The 21,280-nt window shown below is 44.6% G+C and overlaps 1 protein-coding gene across 1 annotated transcript in view; it reads left to right on the top strand.

Moving 5' to 3' along the window:
• The window catches only part of LOC119796409 (filamin-A-interacting protein 1), a 28,361-nt gene that overhangs the window by 6,001 nt on the left and 1,080 nt on the right, over window positions 1–21,280 (top strand). Inside the window, exons 2-5 of the mRNA XM_038304926.1 lie at window positions 5,475–5,757; window positions 11,677–11,850; window positions 14,080–14,258; window positions 15,638–18,386. Coding sequence (XP_038160854.1) covers window positions 5,482–5,757; window positions 11,677–11,850; window positions 14,080–14,258; window positions 15,638–18,386 — 3,378 coding nt within the window. The 5' untranslated portion in view covers window positions 5,475–5,481. The remainder of the gene's footprint in view (window positions 1–5,474; window positions 5,758–11,676; window positions 11,851–14,079; window positions 14,259–15,637; window positions 18,387–21,280) is intronic.

Genomic DNA, 21,280 nt, shown 5'->3' with positions numbered 1-21,280 from the left:
GTTCCCCCCTCCTCTTCCTGCCTCCCAGGTTGCGAGTGAAGTGAGCTCATTCTCTGAGCATTCTGAAGGCCTCTGGGTCGGCTGCAGCTCATCTGCATCTTCTAAGTGACGTCAGCTGGCAGAGGGAGAAACTGGCTCAGTTTGACCCAAAAATGGCTGACCGGGCCTGGGAAACTTTTCCTTCTCTATCCCCTGGGAGGAATTTTCATGCTGAAGGCAACTGAGATCATTCAAGTTGTTGGAACCGGACAGTCTTCCTTTGTCTCATCGACGAAGATAAATAATCAAATCAGCAGCTTATTCCAGCTGTAACCCACTGGAGCATGTCTCTTCTCTTCAAGCATTTCACCTCCATCTTCCACTAAATCACAGAAGGTCTGAAGGGAAAAACCTGACCTCCAGGAAGGATTAGGTTCACTTACTTTAAAAATAAAAATAAATAAATAGACCAAATAAAGTTAAAGTTCAAACATTAAAAGAAACCGTCTGTGCAGACTGGTTTAGTAAGGATCAGGTTTCTCCGTCAGTAAGTTGACCTCTGACCCTGTTTGTACGCTGGGCTTTACCTGAAACCAGACAGCTTTTATGGCTTTCTATTTTTTGCTGAGCCTCTTGGCATCCCCAGTCCTCCGCCAGTGGAGGAGTTTTAAGTCTCCCATGCAGGGAGGGAGGTACCGAGGTGCAACGGCAGAGAATCTAAACCTCTGTGCTCCATATCCCACATTTAACCTGGAAGCTGGAATCTGTCCGGTTGACGGTTCAATTACCGTTGGCATCAACAGTGGTGTCAAAAGTTCACACATTTGCTATTTAAGTAGAAGTATAGATACTGCAGTTTAAAAACACTCTGGTTAAAGTTGAAGTATAAACTTGACCTCTTTACTCAAGTTAAAGTGAAAAAGTATGTGCTTAAAAAAACTACATAAAGTATTAAAGTATATAGCCTTTAAAAATAACAGCCAGATGCCACTATGAATCGAAAGCTCAATTTTTCGACTATTTCGAAAACATTGTAGCATGCTCAGTGTGAGCGGCCATCTGCTGAGGCCCACTGGGGTTAAAGGAGACAGAAGCAGACGTAGAAAAAGAAGCATAGATACAAAAGGCAACTGTCAACCAGCTCCACAGGCGGCCCCGTCCAGGAAACACACAGCCAGGCAGATGAGCTCCGAGCCAGCTCCCATGTCAGAGGATGAAGAGAGCACATCCAGTTAGTCACAGTCAGAGAAACAGGACTACACTGGAAAACAGGCCAAGCTCCAACATCTAGAAACAAAGGTGTTGATGGCAGCAGCACAGCTGATATTTCTCTCCAGGATGGAGTCACAGCCAAACAGGAACAGACCAGATGAAGCTACTATGAGAAAAAGCAGAGAGAGCAGAACGTTAGAGATTGAACTAACAGGTTCTGCAGAGTGGGAGAATAGAGATAGAATGAAGCAGAATGATGAAAAAGGGGTCCCTATGTCCTCCAGCAGTCTAAGCCTATAGCAGCAGAACTATAGAGATAGCTCAGGATAACCTGAGCCACTCTAACTAGAAGCTTTATCAAAAAGGAAAGTTTAAAGCCTAGCCTTAAAAGTAGACAGGGTGTCTGCCTCACGGACTAAAACTGGTAGTTGGTTCCACAGGAGAGGAGCATAAAAGATCTGCCTCCCATTCTACTTTTAGAAATTCTAGGAACCACTAGTAAACCTGCAGATTAAGAGCGAAGTGCTCTGTTGGGAACATAAGGAACAATCAGATCTCTGATATAAGATGGAGCTTGGCCATTTAAGGCTTTATATGTTAGAAGGAGGATTTTAAATTCTATTCTTCAGCCAGGCCAATAAGTGTTCTTACGAGAGGTGAACCAACTCGTCGTTTGTCCGTATAAAGGTCTCCTTTCTCAACACTGGAGTCGTTTTATACCCTTTTCTTTTCCCTAGTCTTTTTTCTTAACCAACTTGGTCCCACTTTGTTACTTTAGTTTGGTTATCAATGAAAAAAAGCATTAGTTGCATTTATTTAATAATTGGACTTTATTGATCTCACATTGGAGAAGTTCACTCTCTGCATTTAACCCATCCCTTTGGGGATCAGTGGACTGCCAATGTGCGGGGAGCAGTGTGGGGTTAAGGGTCTTGCTCAGGGATCCAGAGTGGCAGTCTGTGGGAGTGGGGCTTTAACTCAGAACATCAGGATTCCAAGCTCTATGCCCTAGCCACTAGGCCACTAGAGGAAGAGATCGTTGGTTTTCATTCAAGCAGTCGTATCACAGCTGAGGGTTTCCCATACCGCTTGCAGAGCATGCCAAAGGAGGCTGTTCTTAACAAATAGATGCAGATTTTTTTTACCCTTCTGATTCTGAAGAAGTGAATGTTTAGATCATCTCTATCAATCCATCCCTCTATAGAATACAGAAATTAGCACCAATCAATTTTTTGAACAGAAGTTTGTATGTTTTCCTCCTTGGTGTTTATAACATAGACAGTGAGCTAAAACAGCAGGAGTTACAGCCCAGTTGATGTTCTCTGTCCATCCTGTGAGCCTAACGAGGGATTGAAAACATGCCATGGCTCATATTTCTCCACATATTGTTGTGATATTTAGAGTCATGTTCCAGAGTAAATATAGACGATGGCTGCATTTCTTGGTGTGCAGATGCCATTCCAGCTAAAAACAGCCAGATACATCCATGAGGAGACGTCTTCCCTTACAGCAAAGATAAAGCTCCTTCGCAGCGTTTACGTCTAAATCAATCTTTTAACATCTTCTATTAAAACTCCATCTCTTTTTTTGACCAGAGACAAACTTCTTGTCATGATCTGCCCTGACAGCTGACCTTAATCGTTCCTGTCATTCACCTGCTTAACTCTGCCCGGTCTCTAATTATCACTCATGTGTCCACCTGCGTCTGTTGCTTTATATTCGACTCCTTCCAGCTATCTGGACCGAATGACTGTTTGATGTTTGTTTTTGTTAGTTTTAGTTTGAGGGTTTCCTAGGTTCTTGTTCCCGTTCTCAGAGGTCAGCAGGTTGAAAGGGTTTAGTGTTCGTCTTGTCAACGTCTGGTCATGTCCTGGCTCTTTCCCACTGTGCGCTCTCTGTTCCTGTTTTGGCTCGGTGGTTGGGGGCAAGCTAGTTTAAAGTCCCATAGTCCTGGCTCCAAGGGGGAGACCAGTTTAAAGTTCTGCAGTTATCCTGGTACCATGTCTTGTCTCTTTCCCTTTAACTGCTGAGCCTGCCTTCCTGTCTGCATCTGTTTGTTTCCGTTTGAGCTCGCTGCTGGACTCATAGAACTCTGAACCCGCCTTCACGCTCTGTGGATTCCTGGAACCCTGGATATGTCTGTTCCTGTTTCGATCGGAACCCCTGACCGGGCTGGGGACTCCTGGATTCCAGAACTGTCCTGTTTGATATGTTTTTCCTGACCTGGATCGGGTTCATGCCTGCACACAGAGGTTGCTGCCTCAGAGAATTCTGGGCGACTTTGCTCCGCATCTCGTTTAGCAGTCCATCGGCTGGATCCTCCCCACCTCAGAGAGGACGGACTGAACTGTTAAACAACTGTTAAACCATCTTTCATCAGATGATCGTGGTCACTTACCTGTGTTTCTCCCTCCAGAGTGTCAGTGATTGGGTGGTGCCCCGCCTCTCCCCTGCTGCTGCTGCGGTCCGCAGATCCCCAACTCTGTGCCTCTGGTCGTTATGTTTTGTGTCAATAAACTTTTTTAACTTTCCCACTGTCTGTCTCACCTTGAATACTTGGTCTATCCGTCCCATTTCTAACACTTTTTGTTGTAATGAAAATAATCTCATATCTTAATCTGACAGAGGTGTGAATAATTTACACTTTAGCTTGATTGATAGCTTGATTACCATCGTCATGGTCGCTGGGCTTAAACTGAACTCACTGACGCAGCATTTTGCGTGTTTCTGTCTGCGCTACTTATTTTCCCACTGAGGCCCCGTCCACACGAAGCCAAACCCTGGTCTAAGCGCACAAATTTTTCACCAAACCAGCCTCTCATCCATACCAAGCCGGCGTTTCGGGGGTCTGTAAACGATCTTTTTTTTATTAAGCCTTCAGAGTGGGAAGATTTTGAAACGCCGTTTTCGCGTTTCCATCTTTAAGCTCTAACCGCATTTTTTTTCTTACACGCATGCGTCATAGCGTCGCCTCTAAACACGCATGCGCGACACAGTATCATAACAACAATGGCGCCGTACTGTGTTGAATGGTTGCTGCTCATGCTACTCATCCTGCTGTCGGGCTTACAACAGAATCTTCTTCTTCTGGAATATCTCCAGGAAGAACAGAGCAATATCGACCACATAGTTCAGCACCTGAATTTGACTGAACCACAAAAATGGACCCGCAGGTCAACCATGTATAAATATTAGTGCGCATGCTCAACATTACGTCGCCTATTTTTGCTTTGGCACCACAGCGCCACTTACAGGCCTGGCATACATTTTGCAGCGTTTTCATGCATTCGTGTGGACGATCACATTTATTTTACGTCTCCGTCTTTACGACAAACGTTCTGCAAAATATTAGCGTTTCGTGTTCGTTTTGAATTCGTGTGGACGGGGCCTGAAAGGATTGGAACCTTACAGGGGTTTCCTGCCATCACTCTCTGGGCTACAATATCTCAAATCAGACCTTAAATCTTTTACACTCAGAGGATATGGACCAAGAACTCAGCCAAAACAAACAGATGATATTTAAAGACAGTTCATTAAAGGATAAACTTCACCAGTTCACAGGGTTATCGTCATTTTCTCTGGCAGGAACCTCTGGATCCAGAGACAGCAGGTGAGTGACCAAACAAACTTTATGGTGCGGACAGATAGAGGTTACGGTCACTAACCTTCTCACAGTCTGGGGTATGGTGGAAACAGTGAGTGATGGCTCCAGCTGTCAGGCACTCTAACGATCCCCGTTCTGATCAGGGGAGCCCTCAGATGGGTTCTAGCTGGTGCTCGGTGGTCAGAGGACAGACGGGGATTATAACTGGCAAGACAATTACTAGCAAGAGTTCCAGGTGGAATTTCCAGAATCCCTAGTCAGAGATTAGGTCCAGGGTCAGAGCTAGGTGATCCGAGGTCCAGAGGGAAATCCAAGGGAGAGTCAGGGTACAGTCCAGGTCCGGTAACAGGCAGGCTTACAGAGCAGACAGGGTTCAGGATAGGGTGCCAGACGTCTTCGTTTTCCCGGACATTTTCATACCTAAAAAAACATTCAGGGGGAATTTAAAAATCGTCTGGAATATTGGTTGACTACAGTGCAGAAAGTAGTCGAAAAACAGTGGGCACCGAACCGAGCCGTGAGCTCTGGGGCTGGTCCGGGAACTCTGGAGGATCCTGGGAGTGAGCCAGCGGGGGACGGAACGACCAAACCCGACTGAGCTGAAGAGAATAGAAACATCTTCATTATCTGTCTTTCTGCTTCATACTCATGGCATGGTTCTTTCTGTTCTTCCTTACAGGTGAAAAATGAGATCTTGGAGCTGCTCCACCGCAGCTTCAGATGATGGATGCATTCAGAAGCACACTAAAGGATTCCCTAAGCAGAAACCGCTGGAGGAGGAGAAAGAAGCTCCAGACATGATGAAGAGGAGGATAAAAGCTCAGAGACAGGAGAAGGAGGGGAGAACAGCAGCAACTAAATCAGCAAAGAAAACTCCTGCGGAGAGCTGCAAAGCTAAGACACCGGAGCTGTCAAAAGAGGATCTGATTCACCTGCTGGGGGTCATGGAAGGAGAAGTTCAGGTGAGATATCATCATCGATTAAAACAGAAAGGCCATGGGTTGGATCCAAACCAACAGAAAGGAGTTACAGCCTGACATGTGATTAGACAAACATCTCAGAGTGTTCGTTTACATCTATTAAACCCAGGCAAAACACCTTCATTACTATAGAGCAATATTTGGTCTCTTAGATGAATGCTATGCTTGTTGTTCTCCGGGATCTGCTCGTTTCCCGTACCCAGGGACTAGGGTTACCAACTCCCTGGAAAAAAAGGGACACTTCATGTGCGTGTTAGCTGACCCCATTGGCTTTACCCCTGCTGGCCTGGTGATTTTTTTTTAGCCCTTCTTTGTGTGTGAAAATATTTTTTTAACTATTTGACTCAAATCTGTATTGAAATAGATGCATATTTGTGAGTGACATGAACACATGGATAACAAATTATTATCCAGCGATTCCCTTAAGTATCTTAAACATAAGCCACTCCTTCTTAACCTCAAACTGTAAGCAACGCTTGGCTCCACCAATGGGATGATGGGATTCTAGACAATGTCATATATGTTGTCAGCTCATTGGTCAAAACTCAGGACACTGTAAGTTTAGTATCTAACGTGCCCTTGTTCTTAATTTTCCATTAGCTTTTTACTGACAGTTTCTCTACTCTCACAGTAAAACAGGACAAAGTGGGTTCCTTTTCCACTAAATACGGGACAGGTACTTCTATTTCTAAATATGGAATGTTTCCGTTTTCCAAGGAACGGTTGGCAAATCTACCTGGAACTGTCGCTACCCGATCCGTCCTGGAAGCACGATCCCTACCATCAGCTCATTGCCCATACCATATACACCCGGGTCGCCCTCAATTTTATTTCGTAAAAAGACCTAAATTACATTTTCCCCTCCCCAAAAATAGTAAGTACACTAAAATATATTGTGTTAAAGGTTAATAATGTATTTCCTGAGAAAATAAACACATTAAAACCCTGTTTTATCACTCAGTACCCAGTCTGCACCTTAAATGGGATCCTACGCTATTTGTGGGAGCAAACTTCAATCAGATTTTGCCAGACTACTCTGAGCATGTCCCATGACGATGTCATAGAAGCTCTTTAATGGAGAAAAAATAAAAAGCATCAAAATTGTGTCATAAGAAGTCATAAAACACTTTTTAAGGATGATGGTTAGCATTTTTAGTAACTTAAGGATAGAAATAAGTAATCTTAGTACCATAATTACATATTTATGGACACCCTAGTGTATCTATTCTCGCAAGAGCAGGACTGATCGTACTTTCTGGACGGATCGGGTAGTGACAGGGACAATTACATGGACAGAATGTCCGTCAGTTAAAGGTTTCCCTGTGAAAACCACTAGCATCAAATGCTAACTTACTATTTTCACCAGATAATCCTTGACAGTTTCCAAACAACTGCCGGAAAGGGCCAATTAAAGGATTGTGACCCAATTAGAGTCTTACATTGTTACTCTTCTGGTGCAGACAGAGAGATGAGGTCAGGATCGGTGTATCGGAGGCCATGATGTAACGAGACAATACCTTTCAAACAAGGAACAGGAACCAACAAATCTAGCTAAAGACTGACTCTGACATAAGGAAACAATTGAATTTAATTTAGTTTACATATATAGCGCCAATTCATCTCAAGGCACCTAACAGTTCACCAGATCATCCAGTCAATTGATTCAAAGTTTTCTATTTTAGGAAAACCAGCTGATTGCATCGACTCATTGACTCTTCAGCAATCCCTCACACTAAGCATGCTTTTAGTGACAGTGGAGAGGAGAAAACTCCCAGGACAGAAGAACTGAACACAACACAAAGCTCTTAGGCCCCTGTCACACCTTGCTGATTTAGCCAGGGAATACCTGACATCCTAGAATCTTCTAAAACGCTGGAATATGCTGAACTTTCAATGTATTTTTTCAGTTTTAGGTAGTGTTGCTCCAATGCCATTTTTTGGCCCCGATACCGATACCCGATACCTGGCTGTGCAGTATCGGCCGATACCGATACCATGATAATGTAAAATAATTGCCATCATGGCTTTGTCAAGCTGCTGCCTACCTTTGTGAAGCAGGAAAAAATCTAATACAAAGTGAATCCAGTAGAACTTTTTATTGCCTACCAGGAGTGACAATAGTTGAAGAAACTTATGGCTCTCAAAATGGTATCGGTGCCCTATTTGTTGATACTCGCCGATACGGATACCACCATTTTAGGGCAGTATCAGGGCCCCATCCGATACTGGTATCGGTATCGGTGCAACACCAGTTTTAGGCGTATTCATAGAGCATTCATAACGAGTCCAGAACTTATGTCCAACGACAGCCTAACTTATTCATAACGCCCATGAAAAACACAAGTGTTCTGAGGGGAACAGCGATGCGCCCTGAGGTGCCCGGCCTGCATTAAAAGATTTCTTATATCGCTGCATTAACCTAGCTGCTGTTTACTGGCCACCTGGAAGTTAGAAACACGTTCAGCGCTCGTCTGGAACACGTCAGATACCTTGATATTCGTTGGAGAGAAGTTCTTGATAAGTTAAGCAGAAGTTATGCACGAGTTACTCAGAGGTTTGGATAAGCTAGACGCCACGACTGATGAGGAACTGACACTGAACGGATGTCAGCCATCAGATAACTGACCTGGAACTGATGGCCCATGTATGATCATATGCTGGCATATGTCGGGACGTACTTTCAGTATGTCAACGTGTGCCAGCGTGCTTCAGCGCTCTTCAGCTTGCTCATAACTTACACAAAACGTACCCATAACTTATCCTGCCTATGCTTAAGAGCTTCACACAAAGGATACTGCTGTGCTGTATCAATTTGGAGGAACGTTTTTCTTCTGCGGGACGCTGTGTAATGGCTATAAGAGGGGAGTCAACCTGTCAGACTGCAGCAACTACTTTAACTAACGATTTAGATACCTATGGAAAATTGGTAAAGTCAGCCATAACCTGTGTGTGGGGGAAAAACTTACATCTTTTGTTTTGACGTCCTTTGGATCCTGAGTTTAGAAGTGAGATTTGGCTAAAATGTTATTTGTTGTTGTTTTATTGTCTCTTTGGTTCGTTTCAATCAACATCTTTAAGTTCTTGCAGCTGCTGCGTCTCAATCTTTTATTGTTAAAGTTATTGAGAAATTTTAACATTTCAACCACACTGGAAGCTATTTGTGCATTTTGTTTTGGGCTTAAACTGGAACATCATCAACAGGAAGATCTGCCATATCCGTTGTTCTGGACCAAACTGCAAACAGATGCTCAGGAAACATGGAAATGAACTGAGGACCCAACAAATGCTGGCAAATGACTGAGACGTTAAGTGGAGGAGGAAACAGGTGCAAACAGAAGAACAAATGAGGAAACATGGGTACTGAGACCTGATTAATTAACAGAAGGCTCTAAAGGAAGAAATAGTGAAGCAGAGATAAACACAGAAAGGAAAGAACACAGAATTAATCCCCTAATCCAGAGAAAATAACTGGATAAAGTAAAGATAAAAACAACTAAAAACGAAGCAGACTAGAAAAAGAGAAGTAGGCAAAGAGAAGTAGACTAGAAAAAGACTAACAAAAGGTAAATAAATCAGCTAATATGGCAAACTCCCAATGGCAAAAATAACACATATGGCAAAACTAAAACCAAGCTTAAGGCAACACCAAAACACTAAGTATTTAAAGTAAAAATATAAAAAGGAAAAGCTCCAAACAGAAAAAACACCTTAGGATACAGAAAGTAATAGTTTAAGATCACAATGACATTAAGAGAAAGCTACTATGACGATTCGTCTTGACGACCAAGACATTGAGAGGCCAAGACTAAGACCAAGATATTAAGAGGCCAAGATCAAGACTAAGACCAACACATGACATTTGGAGGCCGAGACCAAAACAAGACCAAGACATTGTGGGGCTTCTGAGGGTCTCTTAAGCACCTTTTGTGTCATATATATATTGCCTTGAGTTTGCTGGGTGATTTTTGGACCAACATGCTGTCCCTGCATGTTGGTCCTCATGCCTCACCCTTATTCTCATTCAACCGATCTTCTTGTGAGGCTTATTAGGACTGAAGAAATAAATCAAAGGAGTCATGAGAAACCCGAACCATGACAAGCTCAAGGTGTTCTGCTTGTGAAAACAGCCCACCAGCTGCTCTGTTTGGGACAATGGAGACAAAAACACAGAACAGGGAGGCTCTTCTCTCCTTCAAGGATCTGATTTAGTTCTACTTTGGTCTAAACCCCCTGTCACACCTTGACGATTTAGACCAGCGTATGCCTGACCTACAGAAAATCTGACAAAAAACCTGGCATACGTTGGATATAGGAGCACGTTGACATTCAGCGAGTATGACGACGTGTGCCAGCGTACGCCAAACATGTGGCATAAGTTACAGGTAAGTTATCTGATAGTTGTCATATGTTAAGTTACTGATAAGTCATGGTGTCTAGTTTATCCAAAACCTATGATTAACTTCTCCTCCAGACTGCTTCCCCATTATAGGATGAGTGTGATGGATCCTACCTGCACTCACGCCCACGGCCACACCCACAACCAACAAACTTCCTAGCAGACATGACACTGAATCTGCTGCGACTGCAAACCTTCTTTCTTTCTGTTTTTTTTTTCTTTTTATTAATTACGTTAAAGCTGCACCTGAGGGGAGTTGTCATGATTTAACTATGATCAGACACGAAAGCAGTAAACCAAAACAGAGAGACTAGGGAAAAAGTTTAACACGTTTTTCGAGGAGATTGTGAAGAATCCAGTGTTGCTCTGAACACTGCTCAACCGGAACTGGAAAGTGAGGGGAAGACACTGCGGTTAGTTCAGGCTCAGTGGGAAATTTGACACTTGAACTTGAAGAGGAGAAATAGATTGCTGACTCACATTTCCAGAAAAGCGGTTGACTCTTTGACTCCAGTCGGTGTGGGGGTGTTCCAGTGTTTGTCTCTTTCGATGGAGGGCGGACAGGGTTTACCTAGAATGCGGTTGTCTTTAGGTGAACGGAGAAACTGACTGCAACTTAGATTCCCTGCGGTACTTGAACGGGTCGTTGTGGAGATGAATCCCTTGCTCAGTGTGAAGCTCAAACGATCTCTTGGAGGGAAGTAGATCCAAACCTCCAGTTTGAATCCTCAGCTCAGTTTGAGGCTCAGATTATCCTTCCAGGGAGAGAAGGTCAGAAAAATCCAGTTTGCAGGATGACTTCCTGCCGAGAGCCAAAGACAAAATAACAAGGTTAAGACTCAGGTTGACAAAAACTCAGTTTGACTCAGCAAAACTCAGCTTGGCTACTGTACCCAAAACTGGCAAACACTCTGGCGCCGAGGTAGTGGCAGTCGCAGCTTAAAACTACTACGTTAATGAGGTTACCCTTTGCAGGTGTGTGAGGAGGTGAACCATGACCAGGTGCCGCCTGGTGGAGGAAGGAAGACAAACACACAAAAAACACAAACCCCCACAGACAGGAGTCCTAACAGGAGTAGCTTTAACTGATGCTGCATTATGCAGCCATGCGTTATGCATAAGTTAGGCTGTTGTTGGACATAAGTTCTGGACTCGTTATGAATACTCTAAGTCCGGCACGTCGGCCACGTTGAGGATAGGCCTCCATACATTGGCCATGTGCATTACCCACTGTGCTACCTGCACGCCCATCAATTTCTTGTTTTAAAGGTTTTTTTGTCAATTGACTGGTTCACTGGTTGGTAGGACCTGCAGTATGGCCAGCTGGTTGGTTTACACGTTGTGTGGTTAGTTTTTGGTTAACTTATTGGTTGGTGTGTTGTTTGACAAGCAAGCAAGTTGGCTGTGTGGCTGAATCCATGTTTCAAGTTTTTTTTTTTTTTGTAAAGACCCACTACATCCTCTAATTTTCTAACCAAACAAAGGTTCCTTCCATGTCTTCTCAGGCCAGAGAGGACATCATCAGGCTTCTGAAATCAGACAGAACCAGACCAGAGACCCTAGAGGCCCATTATGGCTCCGCCTCTCCCTCCAAACCTCTGCAGGCGCTGCAGAGGGACGCTACACTTCTCCACGGCAATCAAAGCACAGAGGATGTGTACGAGAAGCCAATGGCTGAGGTCAGACAGTCAAACAGTCCACTTCTCATCTTTTTCCAAATGTTTATGTACTGGTAGCTGGTAGTTTTTAGTGTTGTAGTCAAGACCACAACAACTGAGACCAAGGACTACAGGGAAAAGGCCAAGAACTTTAGGGGCCAAGACCAAGACAAGACTAAGACTTTAAGAGGCTGAGACCAAGACTAAGACCAAGACTTTTAGAGGCAGAGACCAAGACTAAGACCAATACATTTAGAGACCCAGACCAAGACCAAATTCAAGAGATTTAGAGAACAAGACCTAAACAAGACCAAGACATTGAGAGACCAAGACCAAGACGAAGACCAAAATATTAAGAGGCCAGGACCAAAGCATTGAGAGGCCAAGACCAAAACAAGACCAAGACATTGAGAGGCCAAGACAAAGACATTTAGAGGCCAAGACCAAGACTAAGACCAAGACATTTAGAGACCAAGACCAACTTCAGGAGATTTAGAGGCCAGACCTAAACAAGACCAAGACATTTAGAGGCCAAGACCAAAACATGACTAAGACATTGAGAGACCAAGGCCAAAACAAGACCAAGATATTAAGAGGCCAAGACCAAGACTAAGACCAAGACATTGAGAGGCCAAGACAAAACCAAGACAAAGACATTTAGAGGCCAAGACCAAGACTAAGGCCAAGACATTTGGAGACCAAGACTAAAACTAAGACTAAGACAATGAAAGGCCAAGACCAAAACAAGACAAAGACATTTAGAGGCGAAGACCAAGACTAAGACCAAGATATTAAGAGGCCAAGACAAAAAAAAAAGGCCAAGACATTGAAAGGCCAAGACCAAAACAAGACCAAGACATTGTGGGGATTCTGAGGGTCTCTTAAAGGAATAGTACACCCAAAACATGATTAGCCTTCATTTTCTACTCACCCCCATGCTGAACAACACTCTGGAGTACTTTTTTGATATCTCAAATGCATCTGGAGATCTGGGAGGCTTCTTGCTGTCTGCTGACATTCAAATAATGGAGGTCTATGGTGACCGAGACAGAAAGGTCCATAAAAGTCCACAAAAAACGTGTCAATATTCCTCCATACTGCTCGTCCAATGTATTCCAAGTGTCCTGAGTGGGTAGCATCCAGAATTTACTCGAAACGAAGTCATTTAGAATGTTTTTAGAGCATAAACAGTAGTGTATAGGATTTCCTGAAAGCGCGCACACGCGCGCTCACGACGCTACGGAAGCCGGCAGACCAAACCAGCGCATTCAGCTCGGCAAAGAAATCATGCTCTTCCTCAACACTGAAGTCCTCAGATATTTTTCTTTCGTTGTTTCTTTCTTTGCACAGGTAAACGGCACATTTCTTCTTCTACGCTTGCATTATTGGAAGAGCAGACGCTGAATGCGCACTTTCATCTGGTTTGATCTGCCGGCTTCCGTAGCGTCATGAGCGCGCGTGTGCGCGCTTTCAGGAAATCCTATACACTACTGTTTATGCTCTAAAAACATTCTAAATGACTTCGTTTCGAGTAAATTCTGGATGCTACCCACTCAGGACACTTGGAATACATTGGACGAGCAGTATGGAGGAATATTGACACGTTTTTTGTGGACTTTTATGGACCTTTCTGTCTCGGTCACCATAGACCTCCATTATTTGAATGTCAGCAGACAGCAAGAAGCCTCCCAGATCTCCAGATGCATTTGAGATATCAAAAAAGTACTCCAGAGTGTTGTTCAGCATGGGGGTGAGTAGAAAATGAAGGCTAATCATGTTTTGGGTGTACTATTCCTTTAAGCACCTTTTGTGTCTGATATATATTGCTCTGAGTTTGCTGGGTGATTTTTTGACCAACATGCTGTCCCTGCATGTTGGTCCTCATGCCTCACCCTTATTCTTATTCAACTGATCTTCTTGTGAGGCTTATTAGGACTGAAAAAACAACTATAGAAAAGGACTAATTAGGTCCATATTTGGCACTTATTTCTTTCCTGTTCTGGAGGCTATGTTTGATGGAGGCCACTTCAGTAAATGCTCAGATGCAAGATCATAATCAAACTATTAAAGGATCACATTAGTTTGCTTAATAGCAGCAAGTTAACATGAAAAAAAGCTAAATGCATGTTCTTTTGACATGAATAACTGGACTGGATGGAGACTAAGTCAATATGGACGTGACCACAGCTGGTAGTGCTATGTGAGCGTGAACTGTTGATAATTACTGTTGATGATTTGCCCTCCTTTCAGCTGGATCGCTTGGAGGAGAAGCAGAAGGAGACGTACAGACGGATGCTGGAGCAGCTGCTGCTAGCAGAGAAATGCCACCGCAGGACCGTCATGGAGCTGGACAATGAGAAACAGAAACATGTCGACTTCATAAACAAGAGCGATGACTTTACCAATCTGCTAGAGCAGGAGAGAGAAAGGTGAGGGGTCCGAATTAACGGCACCGTTCCTCACAGATTTTGGATTCTGACAGCAAACAGATCCAAGAATCGTATGGAGGAGAAAACTTTTCAATTTGGGAAGAAAAACATACAGTCATCTAAAGGTCCAGCACAAAAACCTCTCCAGTTTCAATTTTCACAAGAGTTCTTGAAATCCATTGATTGTTTTTGATAGAGCCCGTGTGAGAATTGTTAAAGTTTTCAGCTCTTTGTCTTCGGCTCCTCGGTTTTATCTGGTTAGTCGTAGGGAAGTCATATTTAAATGTCAAATCATTCTGGCTTAAACATGTGTATAAATGTACTCTTTATCAGACGATATTGTCCCAGAAATTAGAACATTTCTATTTTTAACACCTAACACACCTAAATTCGGCCAATCATATATCAACGGTCATCTGTCAATCACATTTTTTCGGCCATAGCATCTTGATTCATGTGTCGCAGCTAATATACGCAACGGTTGAAATCAGAATCCTTTCCTTTCCCATTGAGTTGTGTCCCAGTGTTCACGGGGATGGACGTCTGTGTCTTCAGCAGGCGTAGAGCTAACAGAACTGGCAGCGTTGCGAGGCAAGGGCTCAAACATGTACGGCTGGAAGCCTTCTACACCAAACCAAGCTTCTGCCGCCCTGGCGTCCTCTTCCACAACATCTTCGTCCCCGCTTTCCTCCTCTAAATAAAAAATTGATGACGGAGGAGACTCATCCACGACCTCCGACACTAAACTCTCCTCCTCTTGCATGTTTCCGCTGTCCATAGCGTTCCTTGACAGCGTCGTTTCTAAGTCACCAATTTAGTGCTACTTGGTCCCAATGGAAATTCCCATTGGGAACCTGCTAGCACTAAGTTGCTAACTGGTTAGCTTCAGAGAAACCGGCCACAATCCAACTTTCTTGCAAACCTTCTGCCACAACAACCCCGCCCTCTTGAGAAACTACCAATCACATAGCTTTTATTCACTTGTAAAGTCGTGCAACACTCGGGACAATTCGGAAATGCAACGGTTGGAACAGCCGTTTCCCTACGACTTTAAGCTCCAACTGTTGGAACTGGACTAATTAACAGGTGTGCTTGTGTTAAGCTTGTATTATACACTCATTTTACTGGTTTTGAATCGGTTATACCAACCTTGAGCTTGTCATTCACATGATTGTTGCTGCAGTCTGGGGAGGTTTGCATGTTACAACCTGCTTCTCTCCTCACCTGTCCTACTGTCGGGTCGGACATCGTTACCCAAACAACACAAAAACAGAGGGGAAATGGACACAAAAAAAAGCATCACAGAAATTCTGTTTGTTCTAAAGCAACCATCTTGAGCTCAACACTCTCTAATATGTGCTTTACTTCTCTTTCCTCAGACTGAAAAGGCTGTTGGAGCAGGAAAAGGTCTACCAGGCTCGGAAAGACAAAGAGCACAGCAGGAGGCTGGAGAAGGTCCAAGATGAGCTGGTAAAGCTCAAGTCCTTCACGCTAATGTTGGTGGATGAACGGCAGCTTCACGTTGAGCAGATTGAGCAGCAGAACCAGAAGATCCAGGACATCAGTCAGAAGCTGTTAGAAAAAGAGAAGCAACTGGCAGCTTCCAGTGATTCTGCCAAGGAGGACGGACAGAAGGTGCTGAAGTTGGAGACTGAGCTGCAAGTCCAAAGAGCAAAGTTTAGTCAGGAGCACAAAGACATGAACACCAAGCTGGCCAGCCAAGTGTCCCAAAACCAACAGCTTAGGCTGAAGCTGGAAGGGCTGACACAGAATGTGGAGGAGCTGGAGCAGAGCAACAAAGTGCTCCAGAAATCTGAGGAGGACCTGCAAGAGCTCAGGGATAAGATAAGCAGAGGAGAGCGTGGAAACTCCTCTCTCACAGCTGAGCTGGAGAATCTGCGCAAGAAAGTCCTGGAGATGGAGGAAAAAGATGAGGAGTTGACCAAAACAGAGACTCAGTGCAGGGAGCTGAGGAAAAGGCTGCAAGACGAGGAGAAGCACAGAGAGGAGCTGAGGCTGGAGGTGGACAGGCTACAGAAGAAAATGGTAGAGCTGGAGAAACTGGAGGGAGCATTCGGCAAGAGCAAAACGGAGTGCTCCCAGCTTCACATGAACCTGGAGAAAGAGAGGAAAGTGGTGAAGGATTTGGGCAGCGAAATGGAGAGACTAAGGACTCAGCTGAAGGAGTTGGAGAGCTCAGAGTCAAAGCTGGAGAAGGCAGAAATGGTGCTGAAAGAAGAACTGATGAAACTGAAATCCTTCACCGTCATACTGGCGGAGGAAAGAAAAGCTGTGGCCGAAAGGCTGAAGCAGGAGGAGCAGAAAAATTACGATTGGAGTGGGATGTTGAAAGCAGAGCAGAGTAAAGTTACAGAAGTTACAGAGAAACTCATAGAGGAGAGCAAAAAACTTCTCAAATTCAAGTCTGAGACGGAAATCCTAGTGGAGGGTCTAATGCAGGAGAAAGTGGAGCTACAATCCAAGCTAAGGAGCAGACAGGAAATGTGTGACGAGCTGAATGAACGGCTGACAGGGATGAAGATGAGAGTGGATGAACTCGAGGAGTTGGAGAGAAAGTTGGCCACCAGGGAGCGAAACAGAAATTCAGAAGAAGACAACAAAATTAGAGAGCTCACAGGAGAAATCGATCGACTTAAAGGCAGGCTGAAGCAGCTGGAGGTGGTGGAAGGGGATCTGATGAAATCTGAGGATGAGTATGATCTGCTGCAGAAGAAGTTCAGGAATGAGCAGGACAAAGCAAACACACTCGCTAAGCTGGTGGAGGAGATGAAGAGTCAGATCGCCAGAAACAAAGCTGTGGAGAGAGGTGAGACCAAGAGTCTGGAGGCCCAGCTCAGAATCCGATGCAAGGTGGAGGAGGCAAAAAGCAGAGAGCTGAGGGCTGAAGTTGTAGCCCTCAAGGAGAAAATCCATGAACTCATGAACAAGGAGGACCAGCTCTCCCAGCTGCAGGTGGACTTCTCTGTCCTCCAGCAGAGGTTTGCAGAGGAAGTGGAGAGGAAGAGAAACATGAGTCTAGATTTGGAGAATCTTACTAAGGAGCTGGAAGCCACAAAACGCTACAGCCGAGCCTTGAGGCCCAGTTTGAATGGGAGGAGAATAGTGGATGTCCCCGTGACCTCCACAGCAGTCCAGACAGAAGTGCTGACCAATGGGTCGGCTGAGGAAGAGACTACTGCCGGTTTCATCAAAAAATCTGTTCTAGAGGAGAACCACCTGATGAACAACCTCAGAGAACATAAGCAAAGAAGGCCAGCAGTTCTTGACCGATATCCTCATGCATCAGCAGAGCATGGAGGGAGAATGCCCTGGATGAACAATAAGGAGGCCATCACGCTGACTCAGACCATTCCTGGGAAGAGCAATGATTATTTCTCGACGCATCCACCACAAACCCCCCCGAATCTGGGACAACCTCTACACATCCGCGTGACACCAGACCACGAGACCAGCACAGCCACCTTAGAAATCACCAGCCCAAGATCTGAGGACTTCTTCTCCAGCACCACCATCATCCCAACTCTTGGTCCTCAGAAGCCTCGCATCACTATCGTCCCCAAACCCACAATCGTGACCAGCAAGACGAAAGGATGGGATGTTACTAGAGATCCTGATCGAACCAAGTCTCCGGTCACTATAACCACCATCTCCAGGACCAAAAGTCCAGAGAAGCCCTGCAGCAGGAGCAGCCCTGGGATCCTGCAGTCGCCTGTTTCCATCATCGCGGTCAGCACCACCCCTGTAGCCGAGGTCTGTGCTTCATCTGACCCTCACGAGAACATCACCAAGCCAACGTTGATCAAGATGACGTCTGGGAGGCCCCCAGAGCTGGCAAGGCATTACAACAGCAACATCATCACTACAGAGGACAATAAGATTCACATCCACCTGGGGTCACAGTTTCAGAGGAACTCAGGGGACTGCAGCAGCCCCGCTTTAGCTCTCCGGCCAACAGGAAGTGGCCCTGAATGCCAGGAAACATCGACGGGGACAGTACTCCGCAGTCCCCGCCAAGCCTCAACGGTGAAGACCTCTCAGAGCAAGATGACAAGCAGCATCACCATCAACCCCATCACCTCAGCGGTGTGCAGGCCAACGCAGTCCGTGGTGAGAGTCTCTCCTTTTCCGGATGTTAGGTTTATTCAATGATGATTATAAAATTAATGTGTGCTTATGAAACATTTTTGCAAGGGGATGCTCCACTCCTGTCTCATGATTCAGTCAGGAGAACATCCTGCCTTGTCATTCTGATGGAACATTCTGTCTTCATGAACTGATCAATTGTTCTGTCAGAACAATACTCTGTTTGTAACCATGCGTCATGTTCGTTTAATAAACACTCTGCAGAGGAGGTCCAGTGCGTTTGAGTCTGGGGTTCAACTGTCTCTCCTTCCTGCAGGAATTGTATCAATAAATCGTGCATTTCTGTTCTTCTTAAGAAAAAAACCTACATTTTATGAACCCGACACCGGAACTCCTTTCAATCAGCTCTCATCTTTTTACCTTCCAGCTGATTCTGAAATTTTTAGATTTCCCTCAGCTAGCTTCACAGACAAGATAGTCTTCAGGTATCACATGGTGTTAAAGCCTCCCCACTGTGCAAATGGTTGAAAAGATGTAAAGACGACATGATTTACGTTGAAAAGATGTCTACATTTGGTTGAAAAGTGAAAGGTGAAAAGCAATAATTTTCAGATAGTTGGAAAACATAAAAAACTGGGTTTGCAAGTAGGACAAAATCAGACCCACCAAACGGCCCAATTTACAACAATGATTTTTGGACTAAATCAAGACTATGACATACCGACTAGATTTAGCCTAAAAACCAACGTCCAAATCAGGGGTGCTCAAGTTCAGTCCTCAAGAGCTACTATCCTGCAACTTTTTGATGCACCCCATTTTTAACACACCTGAATCAAATGAGTGGCTCCTCACCATTAGCCTCGTGAGACCATCCTGATCTCACGAGCTTTCAAGGTTTCACTCGCAGATCAGTCTGGAGACTCTCCGTTAAAGAAAATTAGGAGCCGTTCACCAAACGAACGTCCAATCAGCGTTGGCTTTGAGGCGGGTTGAGGTGTGACGCAACGAGAAGCGTGACAGTTCAGTCTAAAGAACATGGCGGCTTCAGCCGATGAAACTAGCGTTAGCGTGGCTATCGAGCAAATTTATTGGAATTACAGAGTATTTCTTCACTGAAAGAAGAGCAAAACACTGCTCTGGAGGCTTTTCTCAGAGGAAAAGATGTTTTTGCTCTTCTCCCGACTGGTTTCGGCAAGAGTTTGATCTATCAATTGGCTCCTCTTCGTCGTCGCTCTGTTAGTACGTCATATGCTTCGTTGATCTGATTGGTTTATTTGGCCCGTCTATCACCAACATAGGCCAATCAGCTAACCAGTATTTTCGCCCCTTCCCAAAATTACTTCTACGGAAGGTTTCCAGATGGATATGCGGAGCAAATCCATCTGGCGGAGTCAGGTTACCTCACCATGCCTCTGCTGGACTAAATTAGGGGTTTGAGCCTTTCGATTCAGTTGTGTTAGAGAAGTGATGCATCTAAAAGTTACAGGTTGTTAGCTCTTAGGGACTGGACTTGAGCACCCCTGGTCTAAATGAAGTCAGGTGTTTGGGGGTCAGCCTCAGTGGGCAGCATCTGCTAACTCCCCTAAACACCAGACGTTATTTAGACATGGGTTTTTAGGTTAACCCTGGTCGGCCCGTTATAGTCTTGATTTAGTCCAGACAGTAGTTGTTGAAATTTAGTCAGTATTTGTCCTAATTTAGTAAAATAATAGATGTTGAAAAGACGTCGCAAACCCAGTTTTTAACGTCTTTTCAATTATCTGAAAATTACAGCTTTTCACTTTTCAACCAAACGTGTACGTCGTGTGGACGCAAATCATTTCGTCCTTTCAATGTCTTTTCAACCAATTTTTGACATTCTCACAGACGTCACGTGATGGACATACACATGGATGAAGCTGTTTAAACTGGGTCCAGCCCTCAGAACTAAACTAGTAAAGGAGAACGTCAAAGATACTGAGATATAGCGGATGGCTGAAGCTCTGTGTTTTAAACTCCAAAACATATGAAGATGCCACAAAACCGGACAGATGGACCCAATATTCAGGCAAGTCAGACAGTTTCAATGACTGTCAAGTTTTCCCGTAGGTGAACCCGATATTCAGCCAGACACAGAGTTACGTTTGAAAGGTTTATTAAAGGGGTGAATAATGGCAGATGAAGCAGGTAAACAGTTACTGTCTTGGCAGAGTAATTCCAGTTGAATTGCTGGTTTGCAGGGGTTAGCAGAGAACCAGGAGATGTAGATGTTGACAGAACCAATAGGCTGTGTGGACCGGAGAACCACCAGAACTGGCCAGTAAGCAGCTCAGACTCACCAAGGAACAGGAAGCACTGAAACATGGAGACAAAGGCAACCTCAACTAGAAGAGTTCAGCTGGCAGGGCACACAGGGTACAGTAGTGAGGGAAACAGGGAGCAGTGCAGCATACAGACACAGGCGACCTTAGCAGGAGAGAATGAGACGTTCTTACAGAGATGAGTAGGCAGAGGCAGGTATAGGTACTAATAAGTACTAATTAGTGGGAACAGGTGAAGATAATCTAGAGTGGACTGGAGGCAAACTGAGCTGTTGGGATGATTGCTGGCGGCAAAATAGTGTCAGGCTGATAAGAAAAAGTCCATAAGTCCAAAACCAAACTAAACAGAACCATAGATATGACAATGACAGAAATGAAAACAAAATAGAACAAAACGGAACGCGGGCTGCTGTGGAGGGAGGGGGCACCACCCAAACACTGACAGTCTGGTTTAACAGCAGTCCACGTTCTGCTCTCTCTGCTTTTCCTCATAGTAGCTTCATCTGGTCTGTTCCTGTTTGGCTGTGACTCCATCCTGGAGAGAAATATCAGCTGTGCTGCTGCCATCAACACCTTTGTTTCTAGATGTTGGAGCTTGGCCTGTTTTCCAGTGTAGTC

Source organism: Cyprinodon tularosa, unplaced genomic scaffold, assembly GCF_016077235.1.
Source record: "Cyprinodon tularosa strain WSP-4 unplaced genomic scaffold, ASM1607723v1 ctg548, whole genome shotgun sequence".
NCBI lineage: Eukaryota > Metazoa > Chordata > Actinopteri > Cyprinodontiformes > Cyprinodontidae > Cyprinodon > Cyprinodon tularosa.
The sequence above is the reverse complement of the archived record's forward strand: the minus strand, read 5'-3'. Positions and strand labels throughout refer to the sequence as shown.